We start from the raw sequence: 14,390 nt of genomic DNA, 5'->3' as shown, positions 1-14,390 counted from the left end.
ATTTATCTTAATTATTATTATTATTATTATCATATTGTCACGTTGAACCATATTTTCTAATGTCAAAGTCTATGCTAACCATGATCATGATCATGCTTGGAAGAAAAGCATGCCATGCCAAAGAGAACCAGGCTTAAAGATATACTCACCTAAACAAAGCATATATATTACACCACTTCACTTAAAAGCTACCCCTCAAAATACACCTATATATATCATTCTCTCTAAATCATTCAATATCAAAATCTAACCCTGCTTTTTCTTCTCTTGAATAGTACCCAAATGGCTTTCTCTTTGCTTTCTAAGCTTTCAATTTTGCCTTTGTTATCTTTGTCTCTCTTTGCCTGCTCTTCATTAGCTCATGATGATTTTTCAATAGTGGGGTATTCTTCTGAACACCTCACTAGCATTGACAAACTTGTCCATCTTTTCGACAAGTGGATCTCGAAACATGGCAAAATTTATGAAAGTATAGAAGAGAAGTTTCAGAGGTTTGAGATATTCAGAGATAACTTAAAACACATTGATGAAACAAATAAGCAAATCAGTGATTACTGGTTGGGGCTTAATGAGTTTGCTGATTTGAGCCATGAAGAGTTTAAGAGCAAGTATTTGGGACTCAAACCTGATTTCACTAAGAGAACAGGATCCTTTGAGAACTTCAGTTATAGAGATGTAGTGGATTTGCCCAAGTCTGTCGATTGGAGAAAGAAAGGAGCTGTCACTGCAGTCAAGAATCAAGGTTCATGTGGTAAGTACAGAAAAAAATGGTGATATTGTGACTATTTGGTGCTCTTCTACATTGGTTTAATATTTTCTTTGTTTATGTTGAGTAGGAAGTTGCTGGGCATTTTCCACTGTTGCTGCTGTTGAAGGCATAAACCAGATTGTGACAGGAAATTTGACATCCTTGTCCGAGCAAGAACTGATCGATTGTGACAGATCATTCAACAATGGCTGCAATGGTGGTTTGATGGACCATGCATTTGAATACATAAAATCTAGTGGTGGACTTCACAAGGAAGATGATTACCCTTATCTTATGGAGGAAGGTACCTGTGAAGAGAAGAAGGTAAGGAACATTACATAGACCCTTTTCTTTAGAGCCAAAAACATCTATTTCATCATTTTTTTCTGTGGCAGGATGAGATGGAGGTAGTGACCATAACTGGTTATCAAGATGTGCCATCAAATGATGAACAAAGTCTTATCAAGGCATTGGCTCACCAACCTGTTAGTGTAGCTATTGATGCTTCTGACAGAAATTTCCAGTTCTATAGTGGGGTAAGCCTGTCAAACACAAGTGTATGTATGTATATATATATATGATGTGTGAATATTTTTCTTGACACTTGAGCTTTTACAGGGAGTGTTTAACGGGCACTGTACAACTATGCTAAATCATGGGGTTACTGCTGTGGGATATGGAACAGATAACATCATAGTAAAGAATTCATGGGGACCAAAATGGGGTGAAAAGGGTTACATAAGAATGAAGAGGAACACTGGTAAACGGGAAGGACTTTGTGGGATCAACAAAATGGCTTCATTTCCCACCAAGAAACAATGATTTTTGTACTAGTATATATTGCCTTACCTTTAAAAGCAAACATTTGCCTTTTGCTGTTAAGTTAAAACTGTCTACTTGTAACCTTATCAATAAAATGACTCAGTATAATTGAATATGAAATTTACTACTAGTCAATGGAGGAACATGAAATGAATATAAACTTCATGTAATAAATGTCATTTTTATTGATTAGGATGGACTTTTAAGAGCTCTAAGTTCCATTGAGCATTACATAATAGTAATACATGTATTGAATGGCATAACCTTTGATAAATGGGTGAGGATTACAAAACAGTATCAAGATTATTAGCTTTGAGCTTCGTTGTACTTAAAGACACAATCATAAAGTCGTCCTCCAAGAAACTGTGCAACCTCTGGATGTTTCACCTGTAATGAAAGATCAAAAATGTATCATAAGCTTACCGTGAATCTCAAAACTACTACGAGCAAGATTACACAGCAAGAAATCTTATCTTACCATTCCAATCTTGAGAGAGTCGCACTTGAATTGAGCATAAAGATTTGTCTCTATTCCACGACCCTGCGAAATTCCATAAATATTGTACTCAATGGACAGAACTCATTTTGTTTCTCAAATGATTCTACTCCACGCATATTTAAACCGCAAACAAGTGCAACCTCTTTTAGTTTAGGTAAATTTTTTCTTTTTCCCCTAAATAATTAGAATAATTAAAAGGAAAACTGTAAGTTTGCAAATACCAAACCTCTAAGAACTTACCATCCCTTCCAAAATTACTAGGTCAGCATCACTTGCCATGAATGCAAGTTCTTGCGACACACATGTCAGATCAATAACCTGAAAGAAGTTGAAAAACAAAAGGTTAAATCTACAGCAGGATGTCCTCATTTTAATAAGCCAAATACAACCAAAATTGACCCTCCAGCCCCTTACCGGTAAATCATTGCCAGAATTGGCAATCAAAAGATTTGAAGTATCAACCCCCAGGAGCTGTCCGTTGTCATCCTTTAACTGGCAAAGCACCATGTATTTGTCAAGAACTACAAGAGCCAAAATTCTAATTTAGGAGTAAAATAATAATGAAAAAAAAATCACCTTAGCAACAATCTCAATCAGCTCAGGATAAGTTACATCATTGATAGAAGGCAAGTCATTGGCGGCCAACACAACCTGTACAACAAGAAAAGGATGTTATGTCAAGAGAACCCCCACTACTGAGCTCAATACAAGCACAAGATGATCAAGCAATAAAATTTGAAGACATGAAGCTGAGCACACAGTATACATGAAACTAATACAAACAAAAATTGCAACCCAAAAGGCCAAAAGAATCTGTTTTTTTTTTTTTGTGATCAACAGGCAAACAAAATCTCTGAACCCATACTATAAATTTTTCATTGAAAAGATAATAAAAAATGTATCATATCATATGCATAACATAGAAGCAACTCCTTTTTGAGAGCAAACCTGTGTCCCACGTCTAAGTAACTCCCTTGCAAAAGGCAAGATACCCAGTATTATGTCCGCACCAGAATTGTCAACGAAAATGATAGCCTGAAATAGCACCGAAAAAAAAGCAAGTTAAGATTTCAGAAACATAGATTTGGCATAGCTAATTAAGTAGAGTAAATAAGTTCATGAGAGGGAAAAAATTACACTGCAACATACCTTTTTCCATGAGGTTTTGCTCCATTTTGTTTTGAAAGCATCCAAATCATCAATCACCCAAGGTCGAGGGACAAGATTTTGACAACTAGCTAAGAAGGACATACCATCCTTTGAGAATACTTCTGCAAGCTTCAAAGTAAGAAGCAGTTATCATCTCAAGTACCTCTTACAAAACTCATTAAAAAATCTACATTTTTGGTTTATGTTTCCCATTCTACCATTAGTGAACAAAAAAAAAATCATAAATTAGACACATTAGCAGAAAGGTAATCCTACCTGTGCAGAACCAAGATCAAATATGTTTCCCGCAAAAATTCCTCGAACCAGGTTATCTAGACGCTTTCCTTCATCCTCAATAGCATCATTAATACGAACTACATTCTCAAATAAAGATATAGCTTTTGCGTTCTCTTCATCCTGTTCCATTTTTTACAACAAAATCTCTTTTGATTAGACGTTTAAATGGGATATACAAGACTGAGGAAGAGGACAAGGACTAGGGACTCAGTCAAAACTCTCATATGTCTCTAACAAACAACTTCATAACCATGCATACACAAGCATAACATTAGATTTACACAAATCTTTCACAATCAAGAAAACCATGACAACCGTTATTTTAAATGAATTTAAAACTTAACCATGCCCTTTTCGAAATTTCATGGTGTTAGTAATAGCAAATCTGATGCTCATAAAGTAAACTTGCCTTGACTTTCTTGAATATGTCTCTGAACCCCAATTCCCTTAGGATTTGCTCACGAAGTCTGCAAAGAAGCTAGTATTCCACCCCAACCAATTTATATATATTTATATATATATATATTTATATATATATATACAAAAAGTCAGCGTTGCCATCTTTGATAACGGTTTTTAAGTAACATAAAAAAGAAACAAACTAGTTTAAGTCCAAAGAATTTGTCTTACGATACAATCAGGAGGCCCCCCATGACTTTCAGGATCTTTCTTGAAATCCTCAAGTAGTTCAGAATACCTTCCAAAAAGCAATGCACAATCAGAAATTCTCATTTCTCACCACAATTTACACAGGAAAAATATAAAACCGATGCTTTTAAGGGAATTTGGTGAATTTCAGCACTTATGATTAAAAGGCTCATAACATAAAGACAAAAGAAAAATCAAACCTTTGAGCAAATTTTTCAGCTTGAATCGGAGCATCAGGAACAGTAGAATCACTCTCAGCTCGTTTCCTTCAAAACAAAACAGCAATTGTACACGACAATCTAATGAATCCTTGATCCCTAAAAAAACATAAATAAAAATCGAAAACGAATGAAATAAGCATAAAACGTACTTGAAGGAAGGGATGGAATTGAGGAAAAGGTCGATCCATGCGAGCTCCGTGGGAGTGGGTTTGCGAGGATTATCGGAAGGAAAGCGGTAGGGAATAGTGCAGGCTCTGTAGTTAGAGTCGATTGGAGTAATCAGCAAAGGGAATGCCACCAATTCTGCAGCGCTTTCCATTTCTGGCTTCGAACCAAAACCAAACCAGAATCTACAAAAGCTTTATATCTTATCTACAGATATGGAAACAAAGAGAGAATGGTAGAAGAAGAAGAAGAAGAAGAAGAAAGCTAAAGCGATGTTACTATGGAAAGATTTGGAGAGAATACCAGAATATATATTTATATATATAATTATTTATTCAGAGGGTGCTTCAATGATAAGAATTTTGTAATTATAGAAATTTTAAATAATTTACAATGGAAAATTTGATTTTATATACTTAAAGAATTAAAAAAATTTATTATTAAATCAAAAACTTTAAGACTTTTTTTCAAAACTCCAAAAATACCCCCTCATAATTCACTCATTCTTTCTCTGCATCATCTCTCTCTATCTCGCATCCCAACCGCCACCCTCACCACCACCTCCGACCTCCATCCTCCGACCTCCGACCCTCACCACCACCTCCGACCACCCGCACCAACACCCTCGACCCAGCCCCACTCTTTCGGACCACCCAAAAGTCGCACCCCCTCAACCCACTCTCTCTTCCTCTCTCTGAAATCGCAGAAAAAAAAAAAAATCCCCCAGGTCCGATGGTCGGATCATGGGGTCTGATTGGACCCATGGTCCGACCATCGGACCTAAGTCTCTCTTCCTCTCTCTAAAAACGCAAAAAAAATAAAATAAAAATAAAATATATAGGTCCGATAGAATCCGATTGGTCGGACCCCATCGGACCCAATGGTCCGACCATCGGACCTGGGGGAATTTTTTATTTTATTTTATCTTTTTTTGCAATTTCAGAGAGAGGATGAGAGAGTGGGCTGAAGGGGTACGACTTTTGGGTAGTCCGAGAGAGTGGAGCCTGAGCCTCGGGTGTTGGTGCGGTGGTCTGAGGTGGTGTGGTGAGGTCACGGATGGAGGTCGGAGGTAGTGGTGAGGGTGGGCGGTTGGGATGCGAGATAGAGAGAGATGATGCAGAGAGAGAATGGGTGAATTGTGAGGGGGTATTTTTGGGTTTTGAAAAAAAATATCATAGTTTTTTAGGGTTTAGAGTTTTGGTTTAATAATAAATTTTTTTAATTTTTTAAGTATATAAAATCAAAATTCCCTTTACAATATCAAAAATATTTTTACTGTCTATAAAATAAAAGAATTTCAAATGTAACTACTCTGTTTTTTGAGTTTTGACATTTTAATTTTTTTAAAAATTTTATCTTAAATAATTATAAACATACAATTTATTTTTTAGATATTAAAATAAATAAGGGTGTTGTAAAATTTTCTACTTTTACAATGCACACAAAAATCATGTCTATCGATGATACACTATATCTATTTCGATATTTGAAAAAAAAAATATTTAACTTTTTTTATAATTAAATTGTAATTATTTAAAGGAAATAATTGTCAAAAATAAGATTAAAATTTTACAGAATATAAAAAATTCTCTCAATTACACGCCTCGAATTGGGTTTTTCAGTGTTTTTGGAAACGTGACGCACTTTGTGACCAGCATCTTTCTTTCTTGATTGAATTTATTTTTTATTTTTATTTGATGTTTTTTGGTTTGATGGAAATAAATTACTTCCAAAAATAAATAAAATAGAATATAGAATAAGAATATTCCATCGAAAATAGAAATCTAGAGATGAAGTCAGCATCAACACTAGACCACACCAAAACCAAAATCAAAACCAAATATGTTGGAAATTGGAATTTGGAAAGCAACTTCATGTGAATCATATGTCGTTTTATGTTATAAACAACTTGCTGTCATTTAACCTTTGCTTTTAAACGACGTGTCGTTTTTGTCACAACAACTTTGTAAAGCTTTACTGCCCTTTTTAAACCTTTTGCTTGCTTTCTTCTCACAATGAAAATACACCCAAGCTGCCTTATTATTCTAATAGTAGGTTGTGTTTATGGTTTGGTTTGGTCCTAATTTTTTTTTTTTTCGAACCAAACCAATAATGTTACAATTTTTTAAAATTCAAAACTGAACCAAACTAATTAAATACTCAAACTAATCTACTTAAGAACGAATTGATTTGGTTTAAAACTGTAATTTCTAGTTTGTAATTCGTAAATATTTTAATATTTTTAATTTAATTATTTTTACTTTAAAACTTACAATAAATAAATGACAATGTAAATATTCTTTAACATAATATTAAGATAATAAGTAATGTTATACTTAAGATTATTTTTAAATATCAATATTCAATTAAAAAAAATCATATTATAGTATATATTAAGAATTAAGCTGTTGAATTTGGTTCCATTTAAATCACGAGCAAAAATTTTAAAACCATGACCGAACCAAATATTATAAACAGTCTGGATTGACCAAATTATTGACACCGAATTCATTTTGTGCGGTCTCAAATTATTTGGTCCGGATTAGTTAGGATTTGAAACCACGAATTGTGAATTATATGAACAACCCTATCTAACGATCTCATTTTTTGTATCCATATTTGTCATTCAACAACAACTACAATCAGTTAAAATATTGCAGTAGAACAAAGTATAAATGGTTACAAGAGCAAACAACAAACCAAGATCATCAAACGAAAAACAGTTTAGTAACAAGGGGGTGGGATTTGGGTGCCAATGAATTTAGCTCTAACATTGCTACACAAAGAAGTTGAACTCTTATCCCCTGATGACAAATTCAAATGAACATCTTCAAGGTATATATTTTGACATGGAAATCCTCTGCTACATTCTAAACTCACTGCTACCTCAGATGATGAAGTTCCTCTTATGTTCTTAAAGTAAATGTCACTCAATTTCACCCTTGATGGTGCCTGCATTTCATTTTGTATATCAATGAGTTTATTAAAAGAAGAAATAAAAAACAACACCATTGTATGAATTTGATTACTTACCTTAGAAGAACAAGATAAAGATGGACAATAGGATTGGTCTATTATAATGGGATTGCTCACATTGTTCATTACAATGTTCTTAAATGTCATATTAGTGGCTGCACTACTTCCTGGTGAGTTAGGCCATGTTTTGATCCTAATCCCATTACTTGTTCCTGTCATTATGCAATCTTTTACAACTAACCCACTTACATCTTCTTCATTTGGATACTTTCCCAAGCTTCCAACACTGTCAAAACAACATGTAAACATATTAGAAGAAGAGTAAGTTCAAACCGAAAAGAGGATGTTAAGTACAAAGACCTTATGCCATGACCAGGTCCACAACTGATGTTTGTTATAGCAACATGAGAATTCCCTTGTCCAATTGATATGCAGTCATCACCAGTACCTATTCTTGAATGAGATACATAGACATGAGAGCTTCTTTCGATATGGATTCCGTCGGTGTTAGGGCTATCTTCAGGGGCTGTGATCTTTATTTTGCTACCTATGAAGTTGTTACATCCCACAAGAGCAATATGAAAGAACATGCTGTTTATTGAAGTAATGTCTTGAACTAATGTCTTGTTTGTTCCCATAAATTTGACACTCTAAAAACCCAAAAAAACAGTCTTTATTAGTAAAGATTTTTGAGCCTAAAAAGTATGATTTAACAGACTATATGCTGAAACATACAGTTGGAAGAATTCTACAGTTGGAATCTTGAAGACAATTGTTGTAAGGCCAAGCTTTAACACCTTGACCATCAAAAGTACCACCTCCAGTCAAAATTAACCCTTCAAGCCATCTAAACTCAATCCAACCACCACCAGAATCATACTTAAAAAGTTCAGTTGAAGCCTTCAAATAACCCTGCAAACATAGTAACCAATCAAAACTACATAACAAAACAGAACTAGTCATGAAATGAAAGAGTAAACAGTTCTTCTTGCCTCGATTCGAAAAGTGAGGGAAGATACATTTTTGCAGGGGCCTGAAAACTTAATAGGGCCAATCAAGTATGTCCCTTTTGGTACTAAAAGTTCCACTCTACCTTTGGATTCACAAGCCTTCTCCCATGCTGATACAAAAGCCTATAGACACAAATAAAAGAAACATAACATAAGAAAAAGATCAAGTTTTTATTTGTTTTGAACCCTTAAAAACACAGAAAAAGACATTAAAGTAATGAAATCAAACATGGGTATCATCAGTTTGGCCATCTGCTTCAGCACCAAAGCTAATCACATTGAATTCAAAACTCAAAGCTTTTGTCTTTGACAGCTCTCTTGTACTAACAAAAACATTAAGGTAACAAAACATGAATAACATCAAAAACAACTTATTATTAGTACCAAAGTGAAGACTCATAATGTTACACATTGTAGTAAGTAAAGAATGAGCTTGGTTTTAGTATTGGGAGTAGCCTAAAACACTAATATATGTTGAACATTGTAATTTTTAAACTATTTCAAGCGGGAATTTTTTTGGGTTTGTAAATAACTGTAATTAACTCCCTAATTCCATTACTTTAGTTATTCTTTATTTTTATTTGATTTTCTAAGTTTGTAATGGTAGTCCTAAAAATATGGGGTAATGGGGTATCGGTTTTCTAGGACTGCTTTTTTAAACACGTTTTAATTCGGTCTTTTAGTAAGCCCATGTTGTTGACTACTTCTTCTTAAGTCAACAATATGGTAGTTTACAAACAACAAATATAAGACCATGGCAATCATATATTATCTATTTCTGAATCCATAATAGAAACAAAAAAAAAATTGTGAACATTCTATAGTTAAAAAGTTAAATAATAACCATACTTAATTATTTTAATAATATTTTATTAAATATAAATTAATTTTACAATAAAAAATAATAATTTTGATTAAAATAGTATTAAAAAAATTTAACCAAAAAAAAGAGAAAGCTTTCCACATTTAGGTAGCTTTTAGTGGAAGGAATAAAAAAATAAGAATAGGAATAGAAATAAAAATAGAAATAGGAATAAAATAAAATAAAAATTAAAATGCATACAAAAATTGATAAAAAAATTATTAAATTTTCTTATCATGCATTTGAATGGTCTTTCCTTATATTTCAAAATAGAATAGTCATTCCAGTGGAAAAACTATTCTATTAAAATGAAATTCCAATACTTTAATATGCAACCAAACAAAATAATGAAATGAAAATTGTTTCATTTCTATTTTATTTTATTTCATTACCTCCAACCAAACGTCACCTTAAAGATCTCTTTATCCATTCTCTATTATAAAGAGTCATTAAATGTATGGTTGGAGGCTATGGCGGACATCAATTTTCTATTATATAGAGAGTTATTTTTTGTGTAGTTGGAGCTAGTGGTAGAATTTGAATCCTTAATATTTATCATATATGTAATTTAGTTTAATTATTGCACTAAATTTAATATTATGTCTGTAAATATTATTTTTATTATAAATATATATATCATAATTAAATAAAATGCATATATTTTTTGTAAGGATCATCTTGCTTTTATGTGGATCCGTTCTTCATTGAAATTTCTTATTTTAAGTCTTATTCATTATTTTAGCTAAAAAAAATATATTTAGAGAGCATAATTAAAAATGAACTAACTAGATGGGATTTGATTTGTTGTGAATCTAGCTATGAAGGTGAAAAAGGGTTGGTGTCCTGCAAAGAGAAATAACAGTGAACTCAGAAGGGGTTTTGTTAATGACATGAAGTGTAAGCTCTATTAGGTTGTAGCTTAAGAAAAAAACCTAAAGCGATGGATTTAGTCCCACATTGAAAATAGAGAGAAATTAATGTAAAAGGTGATAAGATAAAGGTGGAAAGAATGGTAAGTAGTAAGCATGATCCTTCAGGCAGAAACGGGATGTGATGAGTGGTCTAATCTTGCTATGTGTGCAAGATGAGTGTTTGCCCCAAGCCTGTTACGACATGGGACACTCTTTTGAACCATCTGATCCCTACTTTTAATTCAGTTTTAAATATTTGTTTCATCTTAATAAATAAATGGGTTGAAAAATACTATTTAACTGTGTGGGTTTACAGTTTAAAAACAAATTGTTTTAGGAGTCGTTTGATGTTTTTAATTTTTTGTCTAATATATTATATTTTATATTTTGCTCTTAAATCCTAGACCCGATGGGTTAATGTCATTATGGTACTAAAATATTGATTTTCTTTTAAGAAAAAAATTTAAGACCAGTTTTTAAAAATTTACTAAAAACTGAAAACATAGCCAAACAAACTCTATAATTTTGATATTTTATTTCAAGCAATAATTTTAATAAATGAATTGGTTCACTTTGTTATTATTTAAATATGGGTACAAATTATGTTATTACGAAATTGGAAGAAAATTACATATTGGTTTTATGCCGTTTACAAACTGCTAAAAATAAACATTAATTTTATGCCGCTTACAAACTTAAAACATTAAGTACTTATGTCGCTATTTACCTTTTATATATAGATTATTATTTACACAGACAAATAGCCAAAAAATGAATTTTTTTTTTTCTTTTTCTGTTTCCACTAACCAAGAAATAAAAATCTCATTACATTGAATTAACCAATAATGTTCAGAAGGTACAATGAATTCAATTTTGTTGAAATGGTATACCTATAATGTGTACACAAAGCAATTCAGAATGAATAAGAAGTTGAAAGTCACCATAATAGAGTCTAGCCATCCCAAAATTTCAGCCTTTTTTATTCACTTCAGTGTCTCATTTCTTCGCCTTTGAAAACCTGAGGCACCTATATTTTTCTCCACTAACAGTGATTTCAAGAGCTCCATCTTGATTATCTTGATTCGATGCAGTTCCCATCAAGACGCTTTTCTCCTTTTCGAGGTTTTCTTTCTCCATCTTTAGTCTTGCTTCTTGACGCGCAATCTCTGCCTGAGACGACAAGGGAAAGGGAAAATGTTAAACTTTGAATGATCAAACAAATCATACTCTCATGTCACACCTGCACTGATATACAAGTAAGGTGTTGATAGATGGAGAAAAAAAGATTTTTGAGTAACAACATTCACCAGAGAACAATCACAAATGATGGAATGAGTGTTCCACCTATATATGCTTCTTCTGATTATCATTATCAACACTTTTCATAGAGTATAAGCAAACTAGAAATTAGTATAAAAATAGAACTGGACAATATTATGCATCTCAATATTGCATTTCTGAAACACAATTTCCAATGAACACAGTAGACAAGAAAAATAAAGCATTATGTTGAAGTTTTGTCTTAAAAAAATCATCGATATTAAGGCTAGCTCAAGCAGGAAGGTGAGAGAGTAGTCTAAAGTTCAAGTTCAACAAAAAAAATGTCATAGAAAAGAACTATGAAAAAATCGATCAGTTTCCGTGAATGAGTAGTAGAAAAATGAGACCATTTATTGGGACACTTGATGCATGAAACTAAACGCATGATCATTGATTATTAAGCTTCAATCATTTGTTGTTCAAAGAAGCACACCATAAACCTAAATACTCAAACACCCCTTTTTCAATCAGAAGAAAGAGATACGTGCCCAACACTTCTACCCAAGGAAAGAAAGACAAATTACTCACTCTCTTCATAAGATGTTTGCTTCATCTTTAAATTAGTAAGATAAACAACTAAATCGAACTCTGATTCAAGGATTCTCAAAATACCATACAGCTTATCCAAGAGGGTAAGCACACGGTCAATCATGTAATTTGCTTCCAAAAGTCTGGGGTTTGGGCCTTTCCTAGGCACCTCTATCGTGTTCTTAACTAGGCTCCCTCCCTAACCCGGGACTAGAAAATTATAGCAAGTGCTATGTAGGTACTCAATTGCGACTAGAACCTTAGATCTGTCAGCAAATCACATGCCTAAATTAAAAGGATAGTTTTTAAAGTTAAGAACATAATCTAATGATGGGAAACAACAACCTTGAATCCAACTCTTCTTTGCTATGAAGCTAATAGAAATTGATCACTTCACATTGCCCAGTATGAGAATTGGACCTTTTATCGAACACAGAAAAGAATTACATACGTATTATCATATTGAGCTACAACCAACCAAATTTAATCTATTCTCACACTTCACATTAACGAACCATGGACTTCATCCATGGTGGTCATTACTGTAAAGAAACTAAATCAAAATGCTTAACAACATGGCCAAACGTTTACACTAAGCTTCTACGCGGAGCTCAACTCACAACCAAAAACAATCACTGAGTGCACTACTACTCATTTCTCCATAACATGTTTGATTGATTTCCATAAGCAATTGAAAACTACAAAACATACAAAATGAACTTGCTGAAGATAATGAAAAATAGTAGTAGTACCTCGCGACGAGAGAGCTCGGCTTTCCAGGCAGCCTCACGCTCGGCAACCTCACGTTCCCGCTCTTCAATATAGCTCTGCATCTCTCTCTCTTTCATAATTCGGTCCTGAATATCTGCGTCCAGAGCTTCCTTCAGCTCCTGAACGAATTTATCCACCACCGCTTTAATCCTCAAAGACATTCCCAAACCAACACTCCGATCCCAAAATAATCTGAAATTGTTTCACTAAATCTAACAATTCATGCTCCAGATTTTGTGGTTTCGAGCTCCGTAGACCGATTCTTCTTAACTGCGCTAGAAAAACATGGGTTTTGGATGAACAGAGAATCTCTGTTGAGCGAGGAAGAAGATGGTGAAGTAGAGAAACTTGCGTTTCAGCTTGAAACTACGTCGTTTTGAATCGAGTCTAGTTTACTGTAGTCGTAGCTCTGAGGCGAATAATGAGAAAAATTAATGAAAGAATGAATGGAAATATGGAAAAGAAAAGAGAATGAGTGTAGAAGAGGACAACTCAATTTGGGTTTAGTGGACTTGGGCTTTTCTGTCCCCACCTACGGCCCACTCTACACGGATCTCGGCCCACCTCACGTAATCTCTCACTTTTCCCTTTGCTAAAGAAAAGGTGTTTTGGAATTATTATTGGGAAATTTGAAAAACTATCCATAAAACACTCTAAAATTATTTTCCTAAATCTATATCTATTAAAATTGTCCATATATGACTACATTTGATTTTTTCCCATAATACCCCTCCCATTTGAAAAACAAATCCCAAACAAAAATCAAAACTTCTCTCTCTCCCTCTCGCTGACCACGCACGACCACGGCTTCAGCGCATGACCACGCTCAGCCACCGACGACCACCTACCACCACCGACGACCACCCACCACCACCGACAGCAGCCCCCAACCACGCACAACCACCACCCGCAGTCGCGAATATGTCGAAGGTTAGTTTTTCTTCGGTCGGTTTTGAGTTTTTTCAGATCTGAGGTTGAAGACATCGGACCTCCTATTGGTCCAATGTCGTCCGATGGTCCGATGGGGTACATGGGGTAGGGTCTGATGGGTTATGTGGGTTGGGGTCCGATGGTCATTCTTGTGGGGTTGGGGTCCGATGGGGTATGTGGGTTGGGTCCGATGGGTTATGTGGTGGTCCGATGGTCCGATGGATGGGGGTCCGATGGTGTTGTGGGTTGAAGTTTGAGATTGAAGGTTATGTGGGTCGAGGCGGTGGGAGTTCTCTCGGTCGGATCGGGGCTGTGGGTCTCCGTCGGAGTTGTCTCCGTCGGAGGAGGGGGTCGTCTCGTAGTCGGAGTGGGGGTGAGGGGGCTGGGTCAGCTCGTACTATGTGGTGAGGGGGTTGAGGGTTCGGTTGGGTTGAGGGTTATTCTTGGGTTTTTTATATAAGTGTCATATATGTTTTATTTTGAAATGTATTGGTTTAAGAATAAAATATTAGAGTTTTTAACGTATAGTTTTT

The 14,390-nt window shown here is 34.3% G+C and overlaps 4 protein-coding genes and 1 non-coding gene across 5 annotated transcripts; 2 read left to right on the top strand and 3 right to left on the bottom strand.

Annotated features, from left to right (window-relative positions):
- Positions 1–190: 190 nt before the first annotated feature.
- LOC115702851 (cysteine protease XCP1) lies at positions 191–1,744 on the top strand. Its single transcript, XM_030630291.2, has 4 exons — positions 191–751; positions 837–1,072; positions 1,144–1,284; positions 1,367–1,744. The coding sequence occupies exons 1-4, from the start codon at positions 283–285 to the stop codon at positions 1,568–1,570; spliced, it is 1,050 nt and encodes a 349-aa protein (XP_030486151.2). The 5' UTR covers positions 191–282; the 3' UTR covers positions 1,571–1,744.
- On the bottom strand, positions 1,721–4,944 carry LOC115702850 (damage-control phosphatase At2g17340). Its single transcript, XM_030630290.2, has 12 exons — positions 4,534–4,944; positions 4,364–4,429; positions 4,146–4,212; positions 3,925–3,993; positions 3,495–3,635; positions 3,219–3,347; positions 3,018–3,104; positions 2,646–2,720; positions 2,484–2,561; positions 2,310–2,387; positions 2,049–2,111; positions 1,721–1,957 (listed from the first exon to the last, which is right to left on the bottom strand). The coding sequence occupies exons 1-12, from the start codon at positions 4,701–4,703 to the stop codon at positions 1,877–1,879; spliced, it is 1,104 nt and encodes a 367-aa protein (XP_030486150.1). The 5' UTR covers positions 4,704–4,944; the 3' UTR covers positions 1,721–1,876.
- A 2,270-nt stretch (positions 4,945–7,214) lies between these two features.
- LOC115704862 (exopolygalacturonase) lies at positions 7,215–9,827 on the bottom strand. Its single transcript, XM_061105927.1, has 7 exons — positions 9,790–9,827; positions 8,765–8,858; positions 8,518–8,658; positions 8,261–8,437; positions 7,886–8,175; positions 7,583–7,811; positions 7,215–7,501 (listed from the first exon to the last, which is right to left on the bottom strand). The coding sequence occupies exons 1-7, from the start codon at positions 9,825–9,827 to the stop codon at positions 7,274–7,276; spliced, it is 1,197 nt and encodes a 398-aa protein (XP_060961910.1). The 3' UTR covers positions 7,215–7,273.
- Positions 9,828–10,442: 615 nt separating this feature from the next.
- On the top strand, positions 10,443–10,540 carry LOC115703411 (small nucleolar RNA Z279/snoR105/snoR108). The gene has a single exon (XR_004009177.1). It is a non-coding gene; the product is annotated as a small nucleolar RNA Z279/snoR105/snoR108 (small nucleolar RNA).
- A 529-nt stretch (positions 10,541–11,069) lies between these two features.
- LOC115703239 (uncharacterized) lies at positions 11,070–13,395 on the bottom strand. Its single transcript, XM_030630757.2, has 2 exons — positions 12,909–13,395; positions 11,070–11,478 (listed from the first exon to the last, which is right to left on the bottom strand). The coding sequence occupies exons 1-2, from the start codon at positions 13,086–13,088 to the stop codon at positions 11,305–11,307; spliced, it is 354 nt and encodes a 117-aa protein (XP_030486617.1). The 5' UTR covers positions 13,089–13,395; the 3' UTR covers positions 11,070–11,304.
- Positions 13,396–14,390: the final 995 nt, after the last annotated feature.

This window comes from Cannabis sativa, chromosome X (assembly GCF_029168945.1).
Source record: "Cannabis sativa cultivar Pink pepper isolate KNU-18-1 chromosome X, ASM2916894v1, whole genome shotgun sequence".
NCBI lineage: Eukaryota > Viridiplantae > Streptophyta > Magnoliopsida > Rosales > Cannabaceae > Cannabis > Cannabis sativa.
Note: the sequence above shows the minus strand (reverse complement) of the source record. Positions and strands in the feature narration are given on the sequence as shown.